Genomic DNA, 26,748 nt, shown 5'->3' with positions numbered 1-26,748 from the left:
TAGAGACAATCTTGTAATCAGATTATCCATCTTCAGCAATGCTGATAGCTATAAGAAACTCATTTAGGTCGATCGAGATGAACAATGGAAGATTTAGTTGAGGCTGCAGAATAGTGTACCAATATATGTCTGCTGTATACTCGGTTGTGATGAGCCAATTGAAAGTTGACCTAAAAAATGCTCAACTCTAGGTCTAGTCTCAATTTTACCCCAATTTTTTTTTATCTAAGAAAAAACCCTCAAACTTTAGGTCCAAGATCAAATTTGTCCCGAATTTTTCTTTGTCTTAGAAAAAATCCTAAACTTTAGTTACGATCTCAAAATTGCCTCGAATTTTGTTTCGTTAAAAAAAAAATCACACACTTTCAATCTATTCTCAAATATACCCTGTGCTCCATTCCTAACTTGACGTGACATTTTCACATCAATAGAAAAATTAACATTAGCAAAGTAATGGGGCGATAGGTACGGACCAACCCGATATTTCCACATGGATAACAAATGGACCGCAATAAAAATCATTTAAATTATCCAAAATGAAATTGTTCCAAGATATGAAATTAGGGATGTCTAACAGTGATTTTTGGACAAAGGGCTAATGGAGGCAGATTTGAGATTAGAGTAAAAATTGGTGATTTTTCTCCTAGACAAAATAAAAAGTTTTGGGTTAATTTAGGAATGGATCTAAAGTTTGGGATATTTTCTGAGAAAAAAAATTGGGGATAGATTTGGGATTGGACCCAAAGTTTGAGACTTTTTCAAACAAAAAAAGTTTGGGATAAAATTGTGACTGAACCTAAAGTTTGATGTTATTAGGAATTCGACCATCATTTACTTTTGGCTTTTATTTTCTTTTTGAACTAGTTACAATCTCATCAGTATTCTCCTTTTTTTCCCTTTGTACAGTTGGACCAAATGGTCTAGGGTGCATTCGGTTAAGTTTTGGGAAGGGGCCATGGACCTCCAAAGACCCTTGAGGAAAATTTGGATCACTTGACAAATGATTTTGAAACTTATTTAGCCAAATACTGGACTTGACAAAGTTGAAAACTCAAGGTAGATCCCCATCTGTCTCAAGCTTTTAGTATTTTTGGAATGCTACAGCTTTCGACTAATGAATTATGGCGAGTTGCCTTTTTTGCCCCTAAAATAATATTGAAAGTCCAATTTTTCCCTATTAGAATCAGAACCCTATTTTCTAGGAACGTTTAACTCGATTTTTCGCCTTTCTCGCTCTCAACTGCTCATTTGCTTTGCTTAGTTTCGCACCGCTCGCTTGACTGCAAGTTCCTCTCTCCCCCCCCAAAACCCCCCGATGGATCTGCTTTCAATTGCTCAGATCTGTGTATTTCATGGTCTTTAATATGCAGCATGTGTGTTTGGTTCTGATAATGTACTTTGTTGGGGACATATGTGAACATATTTATTGTAATGAAGTGACTCTCTTGTATAAATTTATTGCTATGTCTCTTTATATTACTTGAACGCTAAATATAAAAGTTGACGGTCATTTTTTTCAATTTTAAACAAATTAAAATGAATAAACTAAAATTTGTCACATCAAAGGGCTTTCCAATTGTAATGTTTACCAAACAACATTTAGTCTAAAGTTGCTTTTCAATGCACTTTGCAATTACAGCTTATCAAATAGTCATGCATTTCTCCAAAACCCTTTAGATTAAAAGCATTTACATTTTTCCAAAGGCTTTTCTTAAATGTTGAATCAAGAGCTAAATGTCTAGTGAGCTCTCGAGCATCTTTTCCATGGTTCTAAATGCCTAAGCCTTTCACTGTCCTTGAGAAAAGCTGGAGAACTCAAATCAGAGTATCCCTTTATTGGAATGGGATGGGACCATCTTTTCTTGAGAAGGTAATGGTGCTAAGGACCCGATCTCTTTTCATAACTGGCATATGTCCATTATGAATGTTACCCATTCTACATTTGCGCCCCACTATCCAAACATTTTTCCCAAGTTAATTTGCTTCTGTAGAAACCACAGGACATGTTATGCTCGTTCAAGGGAAAAGTTATCTAAAAAATCCTAAACTTAACGTATTTTAATCAATACAATTATAAACCTTTTAATTTTGCTAAATGAGTCCTTTTAATTATGCTAATTGAGTCCTAAACATTTTCATGTTTTTTTACTTGAGTCCATCCAGCTAATTTTGGCCGAAAATTGATGACTTGATCGTCGATGGTCCTACATGGCATAACAGGCGATGGTCGGAGGGCCTAAGGGCCAGCATGCCACCCTCGCACGCACCGGGCGAGGGTGTCATAGCCCTCGTGGGCTTTGGGTGAGGGCAACGACACCCTCATCGGATTTGGGCGTTGCAGTCCTCACCTTGAATCGGGAATCTACTAATTTCTAGTTTAAGCATATGACAAAAAGTAAACAAAATTAAAATTTCAAAAAAAAAAAAATCAAATGTTGACACCAGCGCCGCCCATGCTACGTAAGGTCGATTAGTGACCACGCAGTCAATTTCCTGCTAAAAAGGGTCAAATGTACTCAATTAGCAAAAAATGAAAAGGTTTAGGATTCAATTAGCAAAATTGAAAGATTTAGACTAAATTAGCCACAATATAAAAGGTTTAGGAATTTTTGGTCAATTTTTCCTTTCTTGAAGTGTTCATGGCCTTTTGCATAAATTAGGACACAAGGTCATAGGGTTGAAAAAAAGGCAATAACCACCTTGAATCAGGAATCTACTAATTTCTAGTTTAAGCATAAACGCCTCTCGAAAATGCTTGATTGGTAGTTTCTCTAGACATAATGTTCTACATATTGACATATTACACTTGAGCTAGCTTAGACTCTTATAGAGCTGAGCATAATGGACCGTCCAAATTGGGAATCGCCCAAACCGAACCGATCGGGTTGGTCCAGTTCCTAAAGGCTTCGATCTGATTTTCGATTTCATAAATTGAAATTGGTTATGATCAGTCCAATTCCAAGAAGGAACAAGACCGCCCAAAGCATATAAATTTTATTTCTTTTTTTATTTATTAAATTTAAACATAAACTTAATTTAGCCTCCTTTGTTTGTGCTTCCGTACATCACATCTATGTGGATGAGAAAACGGATCACCATGGCTCAACTTCACAAAAAGAATGGGTGGGCTAAATACTTATAGCAAATTATTTGCTCATTGTGCAAGTCATTCTCTCTTTAGTGTCCCACATCGATTAGGAGATACAATGAGAGAGAATGACTTGCTATAAAGATATAATGCATAACTCACTTATTTTAGTTTTCGACCGGTTCCATTGGACTGCTCAAACCGAATTAGGATCAAATCGACGGTGTGGTCCTCGATTTCCTAAAATTGGGAATCGGGACCACCGGTCGGGTCCCTAGTTCCTTAAGGAGCCGGACCGACCCAAACCATGCTCATCCCGAGACCCTTATATTAACATTGACCATCGGTTGAGCCTTGACTTTTCATATATTAGGGGTAAGCAAGGTTCTAAGGTAAAATCCGAGCCTTGACTTTTTATGTATTAGAGGCGAGCATGGTTCTAAGGTAGAACCCGGAACCTAACCCCAATCCGGTTTCACGTTCCAACTTATAGGTTTCAAAGTATGCACGATAAATTCCAAATTCTAAAAATTGAGGAACATATTCCAACGGGTAGATTCCAAATTCTAGAAAGATGGAACCTTAACATGTTTTTGTGTTATTATTGGTATATGTCTTTGCGCAATCCTACGGTATTCTATGTCGTCCGATGATGAATGTGTATATGGAACTACTAGTTTGAGCTTTTATTTTCAGCGATATTGATTAATGAGATTAATGTTTCATATTTATTCGTATGGTTAAATATGAGTTGTGGTCAGTGGATTGTAATAGCAAATTATGATAATTAATCATGATGATTTACTGCAATCATTCAATTAAAAGTCTTGGAGAAACCTGAGTATATCATGAAACCTCCGATAGAGTAGGTTTCAAGTTTCAGGGTATATATGGTAGGTTTCAGATTTTAAGATATGCAAAGTAGGTTCCAAAGGATGCATGGTAGGTTCCGGGTTTCCAAAAATGAGGAACCTATTCTGATGGGTAGGTTTCAGATTTCAAGTGAAACTTTTATGGAACTTGAAATCACTCATCCCTAATACATGAAAATTCAGGGCTCATTCTCAACTGAATATTCTCACGTTCTCATTATATAAAAGCATTCTTTCAAATTTAGAAATTATGGATATTCTTTTGGCTAAAACAACTGAAATTTGTTAACAACTTCATCGAAAAAAAAAAAAGGGATCGATATGGGACTCGTCTCAAAATTTCAAGCAAGTATTTCAAGACCTCACGGTACCGATTAATGTGGTTTTTCAAGAAGACCCTCTGACATGCACGCAAAGCGCTAATCCATTTCAATTTTGAAGGTCAGGTCTGTAAGCCGTTTTGGATTGCCCTGCCCCTCCCTCCTTCCAAACGTAATGGCGTGGAGTCATACAATACTTGGGCATGACTCCTTGCCACCTTTGGATCACCTCAAGCAAAAGTTTGAATGAAGGCAATGGTAACGCTAAAATTGACAAAGGAAAGGGCTAATTTTCATGTAATTGAAAAAGGGAAAGAATGAATCAAGCCACAACTAGACAAAGCTTGATTCGTGACCGGATGGGGCCTCCTATGTGATCGAGACGTGCAGTGGTCCGCTGTTGGCATGCATGCGACCTTGTTCACAACCGAGCCTAACTTGATCCATGACCGGAACTTTATTTACTCGCAACTCCTCGCTATGGATTGTTACCGCACTTTTATGTTCGTATATTTTGATTACTTTTTTTTTCATATTGTTATTCCATATTGCTATTCATTGATACACTAAAATGTCCTTGCAGGAGACTGAAATTAAATGGAGTGCCGTAATTTTGCAGCTACATGTCAATTAAGGCCAATCTAAGAAAATGCTAGTGCCATGTCGATGTACAATTGAACTCATGCACATATTGAGTGGCCTTTGGAATGTACACCATTTAACTGAATTACATGCTTAGTTTGAACTAATGGTTGCGTTTTTGGACAATGATAATTGATACTCCCGTCATAATATCTTCGAAGCATTCTGGTTGAATAATATTGGACGAAAAGGGAGTCCTCTGTATATTCAAAAACTACAAGGTGAATATAACCAATGGAGCAAGGCTCCGTGAATTCCTGCCACCGTTTCAACAACGAAATGATATTATTATTGTCAGGAGAAATCTCTCATGATATTTTGAAGATGATCAAATAATCAAAGGCTACTGACGCATTTATTGATTGAGTAGAGCTAGGTGAAAGATGCACAAGCTGTTATGCATATGTTGTCTTAGCAGAACGTTTGAAGGTTGTGAGTTCTCTATCAATGGTGAATAAGGTATTGGGCGTAGAGGTGTCTACAAACTGGAGATACCAAAGTACAAGGTAAACAAACCTAGAAAAGGAAGTTTAATAAAGTTTGGAAGGACCTTGGATAGGTGAACAATAAGGTAGAGCCACGATTGTTAATATGCTGGAATAGACCAAAAGATGGAAACTCAAGTGAAGCACTGCATATTGCATTTGAAGTTTGTACTAGCTCAAACGTTGATGCAAGACGAGCTCAGATGTTGTCGCAAAGCTCAAGCTCTGAGGGAGTATTTCATATGCAACGATCAGACTATTATGAGATACATTCGAGATGATATAAGTGAGATATTATATTATCACAATAGCTACAAATCAAGCTGGATTTATTCTTGAAGATTACCAATCATGAAGATCATTCAAGAGTTTGGATTACGGAAGAAGAGGATGGCTTACCATACGAATAACTCCATCTTGGGAAACCCCGATCACGATTATATGGGCAATCTAATTAAATGGGAGACTCTTTCTTTTGATATTCTCCACGGTAATGAAATCCTTTGTATACAATCTCTTCCAAACGGAAGGTTTGGAGAGTTATCCTTTGGAGACTTTGCAATGGCTAGTTGGAAGGTGAAAGAGTATAAAAGGATATCTCAATGCTGAAGAGAACATGATAGTCCAGAATCTTAAATTTCAAAGTTTAAAAGAGCTTCACATCCTTCATTTATTCTTGATCTAAACACTGTAATACTTGCAGGATTTCATTCAAGTGTGTAAGTGATAGACGAGAAGTCTACCGACTTGAGAATCATCATCGAGTTGTAATCTCCGAGCTATTCACTAATGGAATCCAGCTGATTGACTGTCAACGTGAAGAAGTAAACGTAGGCTTGAATAAAGCCGAATCACTATAAACTCTACATGTACATTCTCTATCCCTTGAACTGCTTGTCATTTTCATTTGATAGTTGAATTGTGCACGCTATCGCTTCTAAGGACATCTTAAATCTTGCTCTTGCCCAAACTTTAAACTAAACTCTGAGCTCATTTATTTAAAATTTCGCATTAATTTTTAAAGTTCTTTGAAATCACTTATTCACCTCTCTCTAGGTGATACCGCTAGCCCCAATAATTATTACACATTGCTAGTTTTACAGTTCAAATCAAATTGCCTCGAACCTTTTTTTTTTTTTTTTGGGGGGGGTGTTTCAAAAATTTCCTCGAACGTTGAGAAGCATCGAGTTTGAGAGATACTTTCCAAGTTTTATCAATAGACTTTTTGGAATTAATTTCTATCATAAAGAAATTAAAGCCACAAGTCTCAAACCGAAATGCTGAATAGTGTTGTTCAAAGGATGTTGTGGTTCGCACGTGGACGTCGTCCGACTATGTAGTGAAACCAGATCTGAAGTGGGTATTTTTTAATAAGTTTTTTAACAAAGTAATTTGTTTAATTATTTGCCATGGGCATAGCGGCCTCGTTAATGGCCAGCAAGGGCTTATTGGTTTTCGCCGGATAGTCGGTGAGGGCATCCGTGTTAGCGGTCCGCCCTAGGAACTAATCAACGTTGATGCTCTAACATTAGTTGTGGATTAGGTTGTGTCGAAAAACGACATTCACTATACTTAGGTAGTCATAATGTGTTGCTAGAGACCGCTTATGACTTGTGGGCCAAAAAGGTTTTGGGCACATTGCTAATGTCTAGTGAACCTCCAGGGTCGCACACAATAGCGAATTGAGTTTATATTTTCTCTGTGCCTTGATCTACTTAAGAAATAGATTTTAATTTATTCTCTTATTTTAAATATCTACGCGATCGTGCGTGTTATGAGATAACAATGAAATGCACTATTGGAGATAGACGGTTTAGCGGGCCCGAGCTGCCCGGCCCCACTTCTTTTATTACGTGTAAATATTGACGCATATATAAAGACGTGGAAAAATCCTAGATAGGTGGAGGAGAATAAAAACGCAGAAAGCCATTCTCTGTTGTGAGATCTTTGAGAGAGTTTCGGAGATCAAAAAGGCAATCAAGGAGGAGAAGTTCCAAGATCCGTAAGCTAGCACTTGGATCGTTGGAGACTTCAATTGGCGTGTGTGGATACCGGTAGAGGCGCAACACTTGGGGCGCTAATCCGTACACAACCGTTCGTCAATTTAACTTCGATCCGTAAAAGGTATGCCTTGAACTTCGATTGATTTCAATATACGCATGGATCCCGTCTAGGGTTTCGGTTTAGACTTATATTCCGCTGTGTTTTACAATGCCGAAACCCTATCGGTGGTATTAAAGCCCCTTGTGATATATTGAAGTTGAATCGCAAACCCTAATTATCGATGCATATGATGTATGCCCGAAGTGATTCTTGATTAGGGTTAGATGAATTGAAAATACGAATTGATATGATCAATTTGAGTAATTTCACATTGAAACAAATTTGAATTCCTGCACCGATGTGGATTAATGTGATTGATCCAAAGGCGTTTCTTTAAGAAAACAGAATTACGAATTCAGTTTACGGAATTGAGAAGAAACGAAATAGGGATGGCCTTAAGGATAGTTTAATTGAAATCGGCCGCCCTAGCGGGGATAGTTCAAGGGGACGGTTAGTTTCCTTTGAAATCGGCCGCCCTAGCGGGGATAGTTCGGCGAGACCACCGCAAGGGGCTCGGCCCCTCGACCCCGCAAGAGGGCGTTGCCCCCTTGACCCCCGCATGGAATTGTTTGTTCAATTGTTATTAAACCCATTGATTGATGTATCTTGTTGTGATTAGTGATATTTTGTTTATGTCCATAAGATGTATATGTTCATCACTAAATAAAACGCAAAAGTCCCAAATAAAATTAAGTAATACAATGATGCATTTCCAATTATACACCTGTCAAGACTTGAATCGTCAAAAGATGGGCCTGCCAAAGTAGGGTGTCTTTAACTATTTGAGTAAGATAGGATGGGTAATAGTTATCCATATGTCAAGATTGGTTTACTTAACGAGGCTATCAAAACAGTTTTGAGCCTTGAGGCATAGAGTTTGGGGATAAGACATGAGATGTTAACCCCAAAAATCAAGAGTTGTATTCGATACAATTGACAAAGAGTTGTCTACCTATATAACCGAGTCTTGAGCGGTAAACCAAAGTTTACTCATATCTTGGTGAAATATGGATCTTGGTCCACTATACTTATAGGGACACATATTATGAAAGTATAGTGGGAGTTTATTATTAATAATATTAATGAACAATTCACTTTGCATATTTGTTGTAGATAATGGCAAGTAGCTCTGCATCAAGTTTTTCATCGCGATCTGTCCTTGAGAAGGACAAATTGAATGGTTCAAACTTCTTGGACTGGTATAAAAGCTTAAGAATTGTTCTCAAGCGGGAGAAAAAGGATTATGTTACGGAGAAACCACTTCCCCAGAAGGCACCTCCTTCCAATGCTCCCCATGCTGAAAGAAATGCTTACCAGAAGCATAAAGATGATGCATTAGATGCATCATGTCTAATGCTAGCTACTATGAACTCGGACCTTCAGAAGCGGTTTGAGAACGTGGATGCCTATGATATGATCATGAACCTGAAAAATGTATTTCAAGAGCAGGCACGCACCGAAAGGTACCGGACGGTAAAGGCCTTAATTGAGTGTAAGCTAGCAAGTGGAAGCTCGGTTAGCCCACATGCCATAAAGATGATAGGTTATATTGAAAACCTGGAACGACCGGGCTCTCCCATTAGTCAAGAGTTAGCTATCGACATTATTCTTCGATCATTGTCTCGTGATTATGACACGTTTGTTATGAACTATAACATGCATAATCTTAATAAGTCTTTGACCGAACCGTATGGGATACTCAAAGCGTTGAGCGAGAATATCAAGAAGGACCCTACCCCTAATGTTCTCATGATTCAAAAGGGGAAAGGCTTTAAGAAGCCGATTAAGGTCAAGGGTAAGGGCAAGGGCACTCAGCCCAAACCTAAATCCAAGATCAAATCGGGCCCAATTGTTGATGTTGTCTCGCTTCCATTGTGGTGACAATGGACATTGAAAGAGAAACCGTAAGAAATATTTGGAGGATCTGAAGAAGAAGAAGGGAAGTGAGACTTCCACTTCAGGTATTTATGTTATAGAAGTAAATGTTACTACTAGTTCTACTTCATGGGTATTAGATACCGGTTGTGGTACTCACATTTGTTTGAATGTGTAGAAACTAAAACGAAGTAGAACACTCGCAAAAGGTAAAGTGGAACTACGCGTTGGAAATGGAGCAAGAGTTGCTGCATTAGCCGTAGGAACATATGATGTAGCTTTACCTTCTGGCATGATTTTAGAACTGAACAATTGCTACTATGTACTGCTTATACGCAGGAATATTATTTCTGTTTCGTGTTTGGACAAGGAATGTTTCTATTTTGATATAAAGAACAATAGTTGTTCATTTTATCTTAATGGATTGTTTTATGGTAGCACCCATATTGTGGATGGGATATATGTTCTGAATCTTGATGTGCCAATCTATAATATATATACAAAAAGGATTAAATCTAATGATTTGAATCCAACCTACCTATGGCATTGTCGATTAGGCCACATAAACGAGAAACGAATTCACAAGCCCCATAGTGATGGGCTATTAAATTCATTTGATTTTGAATCTTTTGATACGTGTGAATCTTGTTTAGTTGGAAAAATGACAAAAGCTCCTTTTACTAATCAAAGCGAAAGGGCACAAGAATTATTGGCCCTTATACATACCGATGTATGTGGACCACTAAGTTCTATAGCCAGAGGAGGTTATCGGTACTTTATTACATTTACCGATGATTTTAGTAGATATGGATATATTTATTTGATGAAACATAAATCCGAGTCCTTTGAAAAGTTCAAGGAATTTCAGAATGAAGTACAAAATCAACTTGGCAAGAATATCAAGGCTCTTCGATCCGATCGAGGAGGAGAATATCTAAGCCAAGAGTTCAATGACCATCCCAAGGAGTGTGGAATTGTTTCACGGCTCACTCCCCCTGGAACACCACAGTGGAATGGTGTCTCCGAGAGGAGAAATCGAACTTTGTTAGACATGGTTCGATCAATGATGAGTCATTCAGATCTTCCATTATCTTTTTGGAGATATGCACTCAAGACAATTGCTTTCACACTAAATAGAAGTCCATCAAAAGCTGTAGAGAAGACACCATTTGAGATGTAGACAGGAAAAGTTCATAGTATGTCTTTTCTAAAGATTTGGGGTTGCGAAGCTTATGTAAAACGTTTACTCTCCGATAAGCTTGGGCCCAAATCTGATAAATGCTTCTTTGTGGGATATCCTAAGGAAACGAAAGGATATTACTTTTACAACCCATCGGAGAACAAAGTGTTTGGTGCTTGCAATGGTATCTTTTTAGAGAAAGAGTTTCTTACTAAAGGATCCAATGAGAGTAATGTAAACCTCGAAGAAGTTATTGTGCCACAAGAGAGTGTTCTAGTTCATGAAGAACCTCAATTAGATCTACAAAGAGTTGTAGAGTCTATTTCGAGGGCGCCTATAGTTCGTAGGTCCGAAAGAACACATCGTGAGCCTATGAAATATGGTTTTCATGTAACAGAATATCGTTATCTATTGTTAATAGAAAATGACGAGCCTACGACCTATACAGAAGCTATGATGGGCCCAGACTCCGATAAATGGCTTCAAGCCATGAAATCCGAAATAGACTCAATGCATCAAAATAAAGTTTGGACTTTGGTTGATCCACCCGAAGGTGTTAGACCTATAGGGTGCAAGTGGGTTTTCAAGAAGAAAACCGATATGGATGGAAAAGTTCACATCCATAAAGCACGGCTGGTAGCTAAAAATTTCAAACAAACTCATGGTATTGACTATGATGAAACCTATTCACCAATGGCTATGCTTAAGTCTATTCGGATTATCCTAACGTTTGCTGCATATTATGACTATGAGATATGGCAAATGGATGTAAAGACAGCTTTCCTCAACGGAAACCTGGATGATGATGTGTATATGACACAACCCGAAGGCTTTACATCACTAGATAATGCTGGGAAGATTTGTAAGCTTCAACGTTCTATTTATGGATTGAAGCAGGCATCACGGAGCTAGAATATCCGTTTCGATGAAACTGTCAAAGAGTTTGGCTTCATTAGAAACAAAGAAGAAGCTTGTGTATACAAGAAGTCTAGTGGGAGCGCAATTATGTTTCTAGTGTTGTATGTGGATGACATACTACTCATTGGAAACGATATTCCTATGCTTCAATCGGTTAAGACATGGCTAGGAAAATGTTTCTCCATGAAGGACATGGGAGAGGCAAACTATATCTTGGGAATCGGGATCTATAGAGATAGATCAAAGAGACTTATTGGACCGAGTCAAAGTACATATGTTGACAAAGTCATCAATAGGTTTAATATGCAAGACTCCAAGAAAGGTTTCCTCCCGATGACACATGGCATAAGTCTTAGCAAGACTCGGTGTCCTACAACACAGGATGAGCGAGACCGCATGAGTAGGATTCCTTATGCATCTGCTGTAGGATCCATCATGTATGTTATGTTATGCACTCGTCCCGATGTTGCTTGTGCATTGAGCATAACAAGCGGATACCAGTCCGATCCAGGAGAACCTCATTGGATAGCTGTTAAAAATATCCTTAAGTACTTGAGAAGAACTAAGGATTTATTCTTAGTCTATGGAGGTGAGGAACGGATCACCGTAAGTGGTTACACCGATGCTAGTTTCCAAACCGACAAAGACAACTTTCGATCGCAGTCAAGATTTGTCTTTTGCGTGAATGGTGGAGCGGTGTCTTGGAAGAGTTCCAAACAGAACAACGTTGCAGATTCTACGACAGAAGCTGAGTATATTGTTGCTTCAGAAGCATCAAAGGAAGCTGTTTGGATTCGAAAGTTCATAGAAGAACTAGGAATCGATCCTACTAGTTCGAATCCAGTAGACCTTTATTGTGACAACAATGGGGCCATAGCTTTGGCTAAAGAGCCTAGGTTTCACCAGAAGACCAAACATATACTCGGAAAGTATCACCTCATTCGAGAATTCATTGAGAGAGGTGATGTCAAGATGTGCAAAGTTGCAACGGAGTTGAATGTAGCTAATCCGCTGACGAAGGCTCTTCCACAATCTAAGCATGAGTGTCATTGTAACGCTTTAGGCCTTAGACACATTAGTGATTGGTATTGATGTGAGTGGGAGTATATGTAATATACATTTGCATTGTTCATTAATAGAATATATGTTATATTTGATTACGATTTAATTTGAGTATATGATTATATGCGAAATCTTAGTCCCCCGAATATTGAATATCCTTAATAGATAATCAAATGCTTGATTTGATCATGAAACTCTATTAATAGAATGGATATTAATATTCTAAATGTCTCTAGTCAATTGTCATTGAGCATTGGGACGCTAATGGTGTTTGAGACTAGCATGTGCGTCAATTGATGACCAAGTTTCATGAGTCATGAATATAGAGATATAAAGTTGATCACATGGAATACATGTTGGAGAACATTGAATTAGATAGACCCGCCATGAGAATACTGTAGGATTGTTATATAATGTCATCGGTATTTCTCATCATAGCTATAGAGTATAGTCTTTTGACACGAGTGCGCCGTCGTTTCCTAGACGTACATTGACATGCTTTAACATTACCAAACGTCACTTGTAATAGGTGATTATAAAAGTAATGGCTGGGCATGTCATAAATCGTGCTTAGGGATATGAGTAGACAAGATGGGATTTGTCCCTCTCATATAACGAGAGTATGATATCTTGGTCTCCCGTAGAGTTGAGACCGTGAAATGCATGGCCATGCTCAAGTGAGTTGAGGAGTCAACTACTTGGTTTGACGATCTAACTAGAGTATCGGAAAAATGAGTTTGAGCCATATAAGGATGACACTTGTCCTGCCTTATGCTTGACTCGGACATCAAGTGACAAAGGGACTTAGTTTGTAAGATTGGTTCCGGTGCAAGTGGGAGATTGTTAGCGGTCCGCCCTAGGAACTAATCAACGTTGATGCTCTAACATTAGTTGTGGATTAGGTTGTGTCGAAAAACGACATTCACTATACTTAGGTAGTCATAATGTGTTGCTAGAGACCGCTTATGACTTGTGGGCCAAAAAGGTTTTGGGCACCTTGCTAATGTCTAGTGAACCTACGGGGTCGCACACAATAGCGAACCGAGTTTATATTTTCTCCGTGCCTTGATCTACTTAAGAAGTAGATTTTCATTTATTCTCTTATTCTAAATATCTACGCGATCGTACGTGTTATGAGATAACAATGAAATGCACTATTGGAGATAGACGGTTTAGCGAGCCCGAGCCACCCAACTCCACTTCTTTTATTACGCGTAAATATTGACGCATATATAAAGATGTGGAAAAACCCTAGAGAGGTGGAGGAGAATAAAAACGCAGAGAGCCATTCTCCGTTGTGAGATCTTTGAGAGAGTCTCGGAGATCAAGAAAGCAATCAAGGAGGAGAAGTTCCAAGATTTGTAAGCTAGCACTTGAATCGTTGGAGACTTCAATTGGCGTGTGTGGATACCGGTAGAGGCGCAACACTTGGGGCGCTAATCCAGACACAACTGTTCGTCAATTTAACTTCGATCCGTAAAAGGTACGCCTTGAACTTCGATTGATTTCAATATACGCATGGATCCTGTCTAGGGTTTAGGTTTAGACTTATATCCCGCTGTGTTTTTACAATGCCGAAACCCTATCAATCTAGGCCCTCAACTAGAAAAAAAATAAAAAAATAATTAAAAAATTACTAAATGGTATCCACGTCGGCCTCGGCCACGCTATGTAGGACGGAAGATGTCCATATCTTTGACCAAAATTGGTCGAATAGATTAAATTAGCACAAATATAAAAATATTTATGATTAAATTGATACAATTAAAAAGTTTCGGACAATTGACATCTAATGCAAAAGGTTTAAGACCTTTTGTACACTTTTTCCGAATTAACTCATGTGTGAGGATGAACTAAATTATATTGTGATCAAAATTTAATGTGGTCTTTCCAATTTATTTGACGAGCATGGAGACTTTTCTTTTTTGTCGAAAGAAAGATTCCATTCATTGATCGGGATAATACTTGAGAGGTATATAAAATTCTTTCAAGCTCCCAAATAACTACAAAAAAAAGGCAAATACCGGAAAGCAAATAACAAAACATATTCTGCAACTAGAAGCACACTCTCATCCTTCAAGAACAGATCTACCACCACAAAATTTCGACGGCCGATCACCAAATTCAGTATCACACACCGAGAACTCCCATACCAATTCATTAATCACGGTTGAGATTGATAAAGCACCAAGCAAGTGTATATATGTGGCACCCATAATAAGTCATAGTTTGGAATCCGGTGGTGGTGGTGGTCCCATTGCCACCCTTATTTCATTACTGTGCACAAACAATGTTAAGTGGTTTTTGCTACATCCACGTTATCAAATTCTTTTAGCAATTATTTTCGATTTGCAAGTGTAGTATCTCCAAATTTATGTTGAGTTAGCGCTTGTTTCGTGGATGAGTTCCGGCGATTAGGTCTATTTGTTCCGGCTAGATCATATCCAATCATCGAAATGGACTAAACTAAGGACATAACCAGTAAAGTAGGGATGGCAGATGGGCTGGTTTAGTTTGGGCCCGGTGCGGCCCGGACCAGTGCCTAAACAGTACAAAATCAACATAAAAAACATTCCTTAAGAAACCACATACCACGATAGTGATTCAAACAATAAAAAAAAAAAATCAAGAACACGTCATATCCAAACTTTTGACTTGTCAACCTGCTTGATAGCCTCTGGGTTGGAAATTAAAAATTTACTGATTGATGATATTAAGCTCGTTAGATAACTTTAATTAGAGTTAGGACCGAGCATAATGGATTGATTGAATTGAGAACCGCCGGGATTGGATCGGATTTGTCTGTTTGGTTTGGTTCCCGGATACCTCGATCCAATTCCCGGTTTCATAAAATTGGGTCCGGTTCCCGATTTCAAGGGGAATCGGACCGATCCGAATAACATTTTTTCTTTAAAATTTTTTCCTAAACATAAATCCAAACCTAATCTAAGATTACTAGTATAACTTTCAAGCGTAGCGGCAATGCAATATAATTAACGAAAGGTGGTTCGGTGAATATGAAGTTAGCAAGAAAAATTTAACAAAACGACGAATTACAAAAGAAGAAAAAAAAAAGAAAAAGAAAAGGCAACTAGTCCAATGATTAGACCATCCAAAATCGGATCGGATTGGACTTGATTGGGAACCAATCACCCCTAATTAGAGTTGTCTTGAAACAACCAATTAACATACAAAAGGGTCGCCTAATTCATTTGGTAAGCGAAATAATTTATAGCAATTAGAGATCTTGCCAACTATATGGTTAGGACTCACCCATTGTGGTCGCGATCCTATGTTTGTATAGAGATAAAAGAGTGTTTAACACCTAAAAATCAGCTCTTAAGTTCACAGCATTGATTTCTCAATCGGTTCATTCATGTATAACCTGAATTGGAACACTTTACAATCTAGCCTTACCCATGCAAATTTCTATAAATGCTCTTTCAATTTTGTTTTCATTTGGCCATAAAACAATATAAACAAAAAATAATGTTGATAGGCCAAAAGGCGAGGAATGCAAAAACCAAACGAATGGACTGCCTTCTGTGTGCTGTTTTATTCTTACAAAAGGCTTTGGCACTTAAGACATAACAATGAGATGTTGGGAGAATCCGTATGAACACTTCAGGTGAGTCGAGCAACCAGAACCCTTAAAGACGCGCCAAATCTGCGAAACTCTTGCCAAAATGGAAGTATAGAATCAAAGCTAGCACGAAATCATGAACAGAAAAGAGTTATCTTTTTATTGATTCGCCACTGCCGAAGAAAGGAGGCATTATTAGGAATCCTGGATTCACATCGATGCTGCAAACACCGCCTAGAGTAACACAGACCCACGATTGCCTCAATCGAGGTGAATCTCGCGCTCGTCACCATTATTTAAGATGGAGACTTTGAACATAACATCATCCCTGTCAATAAGCTCAAAAACGCAGGCATTTCCTACACGCAAATGAGCTTCTCTTGCAAACACAGGCCACCCAGCAGAGAACAACAAGCGGGCGTCCCGCTTATATCTTGAGAGATTCACTGCCCATGATCTGTCTGAATACGTAAGAGTTGCTGTTTTCTTGTTTTCTTCAATATGCTGCCGGACGAATTTGCCGGGAACACGCTGCACATGAGTAAACGTTTGAATAACCAGTGTATGCTATGTATGCTGAACGAAGGACAATAATTTAAGCATGCACTCTTGGAAAAAAAAAAGCACACAAAGCCATATTAGCGAGTTTCAGGAGCTTTAGCCAACAGTCTTAAGAGGCTCATGAAAGCCATCGATCTTAACCCGCAATGTAAAGCATTTTCAAACAAATTACAGAACATTAATTGCCATTTTAGGTTAGTACTCAATTCAAGTGACTGTCCATCCTTTCATGCGGAAAGTGATCGAGCAGCTTGTCGAGGATATCCAAGTGAATGGATAGTCCCGACATTATTACAGCCTTTGCTTCTGTTTTTTCTTCCTTTTTTCCTGATTCCGCATTACTCCACCACTGGAATGCCCCACGCTTACTCCAAGGAAACTAACTACTGTCATATGATTCCCAATACAAACCAAATCAGCCAAGGAAAACACTGAGGAAAGATTAGATAGAGATCGTAATCAAACTTGAGATATGGCAGTGATGGATTAGGCTCGAGATTATACCAATGTCCTAAAATGAGACCGTCGTATCACCATTTTGAAGAAGGGATGCTCCAAACCAAATTCGCTGGCTAACTCAGTAGTCCTGAGAGGCCTCGGAAGAGTAGGACCACGAAATACCGGCTCAGAATGGTTCATTCTGCATCTAGACCATTTGTTCCTGTCTGGTGATAAAATGAGAACTTTAAGAGACATTATGGCCGTGAATATTTCTTTAACCGACTATGAAGATCTTTAGCATAGAATTTGTGTCATGCCATAACCAGCCTAAAGTTCCACTTCGCACAATGTAAATCAAGTTTCTACCTGCACTGCTGATAACGTAGACTCTGAATACAATGTCATCTCTATCAATTAGCTCGAACACGCAGACATTTCCTACACGCAAGCGAGTTCCTCTCACAAATGCCATCCAACCAGAAGAGAATGCCGCTGCATTTGGATAGCTCCTAAGCTTCACCGGCCATGTTCTGTCTGAATGCGTAAGCGTTGCGAGTTCCTTCATTTTCCGGATGTGCTGTCTGATGAAACCACGAGGAACATTCTGCCCACACACATTTGAATAACCCATGCTTTATAAGGACTGGGGAAGCATTCCCTTATTCAAGAAAGCAAGCAAAATGTAGGCCGATATGGTAGTTTTAGCGACTCCATGAACAGTCTTTTAACAGGAAAATAGTCAAAATGTCGAAGTCTCTGATCTTAGCATTAGCATGAGCGGTAGAGGATCTTTGCCTTTTTTAAACAAATGGGATATAACAGACCCAAGGAAAACGCTAAGTAGTTTCCTACAGAAATCCAATCAGCTTAGGAAAAAAGCCAAAATAGTAGTGAATTAAGCTCTCGATCTTACCAGTGTACCATGTCCAATATAAGATGGCCGGATCACCACCTTGAAAAAAGGATACTCTGAGTCAAATTCGCTGGCAAATTCAAAACTAGGAAGAGGACGCGAACTTGTCAGGCCATTCCACTCAGGATGGCTCACTCTGCATCTAGAATGTCCGATCCCTTCTGTTCTTCGGAAAAAAGAAATATTTCTATGACGCCAGTTTGAACTTTTCATTGGTTGATTTACTACCATGAACATATTTAACACAGAATGGAGAAAATATCGTCATGGAAATCAAGATCCAGATAAGTTGACCAAACGAAAATTTTGCTTCTCTTCACCAAAGAAGTTGTAACTACTTAACCACAATAAGCATGATGGAAATGATAAAGTTATCAGTCAACATAAACAAGCTTATCAAAAAGTTCTCAAGTACTTGAAAAAGAACTAACAAAGGAGAGAGCTCTGTAAGAAGAAACAAGACTCACAAAATGACAAGACACACCTTCGAGATCTTGTGATGAGCAGCTTGGACTCGACTGAGAACATGGTGAATGAGGTTCGACCCTCATTTTTTGACGAGGAGTGCAATCCTTCGAATCTTCAAGTTCTACCACATCCTCCCTCTTCGGCGAGATAAATCCACTCCTGAGGTTCGATATGCAGCTCGACGAATAATCAATCTCCGAAGCACTCTTATCAAATATCATCACGTGAAAACTGGAGATTCCTTCATATTTGAAAACTATGAGGTGACCATGACCAACAGAGTAATACTGCATAAATTCTCGCCACCCTTTCCACAACCAAGCCGTGCCGTCGTTAGGCTTTTCTACTCCAATTCTCCAAGTCGAGCTGCCCGGAACCTTGAGTAGCACCAAGCTTGGGAGATCCTTTCCATATCTTCCCAAGAATTTTTTCGGAATTCCCTATTAAGGAAAACTCAAAAGTTATAGGTCCGGGACTCAAATTCATCAAAATTAGATCGAAAGTGCAAGGGAGAAAAGGTAGAGCACTGAGCAAATTTTAAGTTCTGCAACACGGTGATGAAAGATCGGTTTGCACACAAGCACGGTTTCACCAGGCAACTAAGGATTGAATTCTATTTATAGTTGCTTCATTTTTAACGAGTGTAAAGCTAGAGAGACCCAACACCTTTGTCCACACTATCCTTGCTCAACCAATCCTCAATTCCAAGTTCAAGAACTGATTTTTCATCTAGAATAATTCAAAATTGAACACTTTTTTTCTTCAGGGTTTTTGTTCTTTCTTTCTTTTCGCAAGAATCAAGATGTTGATACAAAGCCAAATTCATAGAAAGATCTCCAGATTGTATGTACACGGCACGAGGGCGAAGGTTCTAAACCAAGACAGAAACTCTCGAGACACTGGAGCTGAATCATAAGAAACAGACTGTTTGGAAATGTGGGACTTACGAGCTTCCCAGATTGAAGGGTGTCGGAGAGAATGATCTTGAAGAAGTGAGGACTATCAAGACGAGGTCCAGTCCCGACATCTAGCTCGGCACCCCCATTTTCTCTCGGCCGACGGCTACCGCAAGCCATGTACGGTAGTGTCACGGGGGTCACTGAAGGAGGAGGAGGAGGAGGAGGAGGTGGTTGGTGGTGGTGGTTTGTGCGATTTGCCTTTGCTCCTGAGGCGACCTTATCATAAAAGAACCTTACCGAGATTGATAATGTTATTGTCGCCAAATGATAAAACTATGTAATATTTATTTCCTGAAAAGACACAAATTAGTTACTCCAAACGGAAAATTCCAAACATCAATCCAGCCCGCAGTAAGGAGGCATATGAAGTTATTGTTTAATCAAATATAGCCTCCATTACTCTATTTCCACAAATCAAGAATTCTCTACAGAAAATCGTTACTTGCCCAAATGTTGTGTAGAGTCATCTTATCGGATTACACGCTACACCCTCGATCTGGCTTCAGTCCCTAAAAAATTCAAAACTTTAGTTCTAATCTCAAATCTATCTCTAATTTTTTTTTTTTTTTTGTTGCGAAATATATCCTCAAATTTTTACTTGATTCTCAAATCTATAGTGGTGGTCCAAGTCGCCATTAGTTATTCCAGGTGATGGTATTGCCGCACTAGACAACCTAAATTATAAGGGAAAGAAAAGAGAGAAAAAGAGAAAAAAGAATTTTTTTGGGTCAAACAAAGAGAAAAAGAATTGAAAAAACACAAAACTAGGTCCATTTATATAACAAAAAAACAACTTTTAGGAAAATCTTTTTTGAACTTTCGACGTTCCACTCCCCTTCTCTTCCCCGTGTTACTCTTCCCCGGCCCCCACGGCTGTGTCCGATTGCTGACTCTTCGAAGAAGACTCCGCAGCCCCGCCTTGTCCCATCAATTTCCATCTCAAATTTTACAATCCGATTGCAAAAGCCAAAATCACGTCCCCATACTCAAATCTGCGTCGACGACCCGTCGATTTCGCTCAAATTAGGACGAATTCAAAAGCTTTTAGCTCCAAGTTTGTAAAGCGGAAGGAAAAAACCTCCAAGAATTCAAATTTGGAAGCCGTGAGCTTGTGACGGAGCTCGAGATTCGCAATTGAGCTGTGATGAGAGAGAGTGACACCAAAAATAGTATGATCAAACACGAAGAGAGACTGCAGCTTGCAAGCCAACAGATGAGGGATGAGGTTGCCGACCTTGGACATGCTTGTCCCTCACTTGTGGCCAGCTACCGCCGTGGCCAAAGACCGATCGAGGAAGAAAGAAAAAAGAAAATAGAGAAGAAAATAATAAATAATTCAAAAAAATTGATAAATTTCCCCTAGAAAATTAAATTAGATTTTCAATATCAAAGGGCGAAAAATATTTTGCTAATTCATTTTTAAGTTTTAGTCAAACAATGAAAAATTTGTCATTTTCCATTCTCTCGAAAATATTGTCAGAAAATGTCTCACTTTCAGCTAAACAAACAAGCATAAGAGATGACCAAAAAAAAAAAAACAAGCATAAGAGAGAGAGGGGGCGGCCATGGCCGCTCAAGCTCTAAGCTTCTAGCGGGCCACACATGCTCCAAGCTCCCGATCGTAGTGAGCACGAAACAGAGCTGCGTCCGCTTGCTCGCGATCGCCATGGTCACCCCGATCACATGATGACGGAGCAGAGCACGCGAGCAAACAGAGATGGGGACAAGCAAGGGAGGAGAGAGAGGGACGACGACGGCCGGGCCATATGGAACTATTCACCTAAAAGCTCACAAGCTTGATTGACGCTCCGGCCATCCCACTAGAGAATAGTAAACAAAAACGAGCTGCCTGCGCTTGCTTTCTGCTCGGTCATCATCTTCGAGTGGCCACGGCCTCGGCGAGCTTCGTGGCTCGGAACTCCATCGACCATAGCGGTAGTGAGCTTCTTAGCTCGAAATTCCAGTAGTCATGGCCCCTGCGAGCCCGCAGATAGTCCCTGTCACAAAAAAAATAAAAATAAAAACTTAAAGCACCAAATTGTTATCGATGATGACAATATTTCTTATCGACTAATTATTTTAAGTGACACATGCGATCATTTTAAAAAAAATAATTTTTCAAATGATGCATGTTACGCGAAATAAATGGAGTCCAAAATCCAATGTGGCCATTGCAAAATTATTTTATGACAGATTGATAAAGCACCAAGTAAGTGCCCACGTGGCACCCGTAATCAGAAAATTCTTGCTATTTTAGCATTTAAGAGTGTTAACACTCAAAAATCAGTTCTTAATTTCTCAGCACTGATTTCTCAATTTCTGAATCGATACATTCATGTAGATTTGAATATGGCTCAACAAACAGAGTAAAATGATTGCTTATATCGCTTATAAAAATGAATAAACAAAAAATATTTTCATTGTCCGTTAAAATGTTTAGACAAAAAATGTTGTCGTCAAATGAAATCATTTTTTATTGACTAATTATGCCAAGTGATAAAAATAATTTGCACATCATCCATTTTTCGTGAAACAAATGGAACGCGGATGTCGGAGAAAGAGTCTTCGGTACAGAATCGAAACTAGCACCAGAAAACAACAAAACATGAGCAGACAAGAGTCTTCCTTCGATTGATTCGCCACTGCTGAATAAAGAAGACATGGTTAAGAATCCTGAACTCGTATCAATGCTGGGAACTTCCTAGAGTAAAACATTTCATGATCACCTCAATCAATGTGAATCTGGTCCTCACCACCATTTTCGAAGATGGAAACTCTGAACACAACAACATCCCTATCAATGAGCTCAAACACGCAGGCATTTCCTACACGCAAATGAGTTTCTCTGGCAAATGCAGCCCAACCGGCAGAAAAGTACACCCAGGTTTGGTGCGTAAATCTTAAGAGCTTCACCGGCCACGATCTATCTGAATACCTAAGAGTTACCGTTCCCTCGAATTCTTCAAAATGTTGCTCGGCGAATCGACGAGGAACATGCTGCACATGAGTCAACATTTGAACGATCAACGTATGCCAAAAAAGGACAATAACGTATGCATGCACTCTTGGTTAAAAACACACACACACACACACACACACACACACACACATAAGGCCATTTTTGTGAGTTTCAGGAGCTTTAGCCATTTAGGATTAAGAATAGGCATCATCAGACCCGCTTTTAGTCTTAAGAGGCTCATGAAAGCCATCAGTCTTAACCCGCGATGCAAAGCGTTTTGAACGAATTACTGCCATATATTGCCACTTTAGGCTAGTACTCGAGTCAAGTGACCATCCATCCTTTCACGCGAAAGTGATGGAGCAGCTTGTCTAGGATATCCAAGTGAATGGATAGTCCCGACCTCCTAATTACAGCCTTTACTTCTGTTTTTCCTGAATCCGCATCACTCCACCACTGGGATGCCCCACGATCACTCCAAAGAAAATAGCATGTTATATGGTTCCCAATACAAACCAAATCAGCACAAGACCGAGGCAAGGTTAGATAGAGATCGTAATCAAACTTCAGATATGACAGTGATGGATTAGGCTCAAGATTGTACCGCTCTCTTAAAATGACCCTGGTCTATCACCAGTTTGAAGAAAGGATGCTCCGAATCAAATTCACCGGCGAATTCAGGAGTAGTGAGAGGCCTCGGAGTAGAATCAAGAAATACCGGCTCAGAATGGTTCATTCTGCATCTAGACTGTTTGTTCCTGCCTGGAGTTAAAAGGAGAACTTCAAGAATATTTCTTTAATTGACTATGAAGATCATTAGCATAGAACTTATGCCATGCCATAAACAGACTAAAGTTTCACTTCAAACAATGTAAATCAAGTTTCTACCTGCACTGCTGAAAATGAAGACTCTGAACACAATATCATCTTTATCAATTAGCTTGAACACGCAGACATTTCCTACATGCAAATGAGTTTCTCTGGCAAATGCAGCCCAACCAGCAGAAAAGTACACTCAGGTTTCGTGCGTAAATCTTAAGAGCTTCACCGGCCACGATCTATCTGAATACCTAAGAGTTGCTGTTCCTTCGAATTCTTCAAAATGTTGCTTGGCGAATCAACGGGGAACATGCTGCACGAGTCAACATGTGAACGATCAATGTATGCTGAAAGAAGGACAATAATGTATGCATGCCCTCTTGGTTAAAAAAAAGAAAGCACACAAGGCCATATTTGTGAGTTTCAGGAGCTCTAGGCATTTAGGATTAAGAATAGGTGTAATCAGACCCGCTTTTAGTCTTAAGCGGCTCGTGAAAGCCATCGATCTTAACCCGCGATGCAAAGCATTTTGAACGAATTACTGCCATATATTGCCACTTTAGGTTGGTACTTGATTCAAGTGACCGTCCATCCTTTCACGCAGAAAGTGATGGAACAACTTGTTGAGGATATCCAAGTGAATGGACAGTCCCGACCTCCTAATTACAGCCTTTACTTCTGTTTTTCCTGAATCCGCGTCACTCCACCACTGGGATGCCCACGATCACTCCAAAGAAAATAGCGTATTATATGGTTCCCAATACAAACCAAATCAGCACAAAACCGAGGCAAGATTAGATAGAGATCGTAATCAAACTTCAGATATGACAGTGATGGATTAGGCTCAAGATTGTACCACTCTCTTAAAATGACCCCGGTGTATCACCAGTTTGAAGAAGGGATGCTCCGAATCAAATTCACTGGCTAATTCAGGAGTAGTGAGAGGCCTCGGAGGAGTAGGATCACAAAATACCGGCTCAGAATGGTTCACTCTGCATTTAGACCGTTTGTTCCTGCCTGGAGTTAAAACGAGAACTTTAAGAGACATTATTGGTGTGAATAGTTCTTTCATCGACGATGAAGATCTTTAGCATAGAACAAGTTTCACTTCAAACAATGTAAATCAAGTTTCTACCTGCGCCGCTGAAAATGTAGATTCTGAACACAATATCATCTCCATCAGTTAGCTCGAACACCCAGACATTTCCTACGTGCAAGCGAGTTCCTCTCACAAATGCCATCCAACCAGAAGAGAACATCGCCCCACTAGGATAGCTACTAAGCTTCACCGGCCATGTTCTGTCTGAATGCCTGAGAGTCGCGATTTTCTTGATTTTTCGAATATGCTGCATGATGAAACTACGAGGAACATTCGGCCCAGACACATGTTTGAACAACCCATGCTTTAAAAAGAAAGACTGAGGAAGCATTCCCTTATTCAAGCAAGCAAGCAAAATGTAGATAGATATGGTAATTTTAGTAACTCTCATCAATAGTCTTAACAGGACAACAGACAGAACGTCAAAGTCTGTGCTCTTAGAATTAGCATGAGGGGTAGAGGATCTATGCCTTTTTAAACAAATGGGAACGAATAGATCCAAGGAAAACGCTATGTAGTTTTCTGTAGAAATCCAATCAGCTTAAGAAAAAAGCCAAAATAGTAATGAATTAAACTCTCGATCTTACCACTACATCATGTTTAATGTGAGATGGCCGGATCACCACCTTGAAAAAAGGATACTCTGAGTCAAATTTGCTAGCCAATTCAAAACTAGAGAGAGGCCACGAACTTGTAGAACCACCAAAAACTGGCTTAGAATGGCTAGCTCTGCTTCTAGACTCTCCGACCCTGTCTATTCTTAAAAAACAATGAAATACTTAGATTACGCCAATTTGAAATTTTCATTAGTTGATTTACTTACCATGAACATATTTAACGCAGAATGGAAGAAACTACCGTCATGGAAATCAGATTTAGATAAGTTGACCAATTGAAAAACTCGCTTCTCTTCACCAAAGAAGTTGTAACTACTTAACCACAATAAGCATGATGGAAATGATAAAGCTATCAGTCAACATAAACAAGCTCATCAAAAAGTTCTCAAGTACTTGAAAAAGAACTAACAAAGGAGAGAGCTCTGTAAGAAGAAACAAGACTCACAAAATGACAAGACACACCTTCGAGATCTTGTGATGAGCAGCATGGACTCGACTGAGAACATGGTGAATGAGGTTCGACCCTCATTTTTTTACGAGGAGCGCAATCCTCCGAAACTTCAAGTTCTACCACATCCTCTCTCTTTGGCGAGATAAATCCACTCCCGAGGTTCGATATGCCACTCAATGAATAATCGATCTCCGAAGCACTCTTATCGAATATCATCACGTGAAAAGTGGAGTTCCCTTCATATTTGAAAACTACGAGGTGACCATGACCAATGGAGTAATGCTGCATAAATTCTCGCCACCCTTTCCACAACCAAAAACTGCCATTGTTTCGCTTTTCTACTCCTATAGTCCAGGTCAAACTGCCCGGAACCTTGAGTAGCACCAAGCTTGAGAGATCCTTTCCATATCTTCCTAAGAATTTTTTCGGAATCCCCTATTAAGGAAAACTCAAGTTCCAGCTTATAGGTCCAGGACTCAAATTCATCAAAATCAAAAGTGCAGGGAAAAAAGGAAGAGCACTGGGCAAATTTTAGGTTCTGCAACAGGGCGATGAAAGATCGGTTTGAACACAAGCAGGGTGTCACCGGGCAGCAAGTAAGGGTGTCTTCCAGTTATAGTTGCTTCATTTGACGAGAGACAAGCTGGAGACCCAACACCTTTCTCCACTCCACACTATCCTTAGCCAACCAATCCTCAATTCCAAGTTAAAGCGCTGATTTTTATGTAGAATAATTCAAAATTGAACACTTTTTTCTTCAGGGTTGTTGTTCTTTCTTTCTTTTCGCAAGAATCAAAATGTTGATACAAAGCCAAACGCATAGAAAGATCTCCACATTGTTTGTACACAGCACGATGGCGACAGCTCTAAACCAAGACAGAAACTCTCGAGACACTGGAGCTGAATCATAAGAAACAGACTGCGAAATGTTGAACTTACGAGCTTCCCGGATTGAAGGGTGTCGGAGAGAATGATCTTGAAGAAGTGAGGACTCTCAAGACGTGGTCCAGTCGCAATATCTAGCCCGGCACCTCCATCTTCTGTCCGCCGATGCCAACCGCAAGCCATGTACGGTAGTGTCACGGGTGTCACTGAAGGAGGAGGAGGTGGTGGTGGTGGTGGTGGTGGAGGTTTGTGTGATTTACCTTTGTGTTCTTGAGCAACCTTGTCATAAAAGAACGGAAAATTTCCCCAAAGGGTCTGCCTGGATCTTAAGTGCCAACAGATGTACGGAGTAATCTTGTTTCATAAACCGCTTCGGATTCTTTTCTAAAGAAAAGTTCATGTTAAAATAAGGCTTTTTTCCAATTTAGTATACAAAAAAAAATTACCA

At 39.4% G+C, this 26,748-nt stretch overlaps 2 protein-coding genes across 2 annotated transcripts; both read right to left on the bottom strand.

The window, feature by feature from the left end:
* Positions 1–16,389: 16,389 nt before the first annotated feature.
* LOC115732581 (B3 domain-containing transcription factor VRN1-like) lies at positions 16,390–19,859 on the bottom strand. The gene is made up of 6 exons (XM_048279321.1): positions 19,459–19,859; positions 18,528–18,951; positions 18,044–18,204; positions 17,497–17,734; positions 17,194–17,354; positions 16,390–16,659 (listed from the first exon to the last, which is right to left on the bottom strand). The coding sequence occupies exons 1-6, from the start codon at positions 19,585–19,587 to the stop codon at positions 16,390–16,392; spliced, it is 1,383 nt and encodes a 460-aa protein (XP_048135278.1). The 5' UTR covers positions 19,588–19,859.
* Positions 19,860–22,144: 2,285 nt separating this feature from the next.
* On the bottom strand, positions 22,145–26,516 carry LOC125315143 (B3 domain-containing transcription factor VRN1-like). Its single transcript, XM_048279322.1, has 6 exons — positions 26,355–26,516; positions 25,427–25,850; positions 24,936–25,101; positions 24,384–24,622; positions 24,105–24,265; positions 22,145–22,467 (listed from the first exon to the last, which is right to left on the bottom strand). Exons 1-6 carry the CDS (start codon positions 26,481–26,483, stop codon positions 22,198–22,200), a joined length of 1,389 nt encoding a protein of 462 aa, XP_048135279.1. The 5' UTR covers positions 26,484–26,516; the 3' UTR covers positions 22,145–22,197.
* Between the last annotated feature and the right edge of the window lie 232 nt (positions 26,517–26,748).

This window comes from Rhodamnia argentea, chromosome 5 (genome assembly GCF_020921035.1).
Source record: "Rhodamnia argentea isolate NSW1041297 chromosome 5, ASM2092103v1, whole genome shotgun sequence".
NCBI classification, from domain to species: Eukaryota; Viridiplantae; Streptophyta; class Magnoliopsida; order Myrtales; family Myrtaceae; genus Rhodamnia; species Rhodamnia argentea.
The sequence above is the reverse complement of the archived record's forward strand: the minus strand, read 5'-3'. Positions and strand labels throughout refer to the sequence as shown.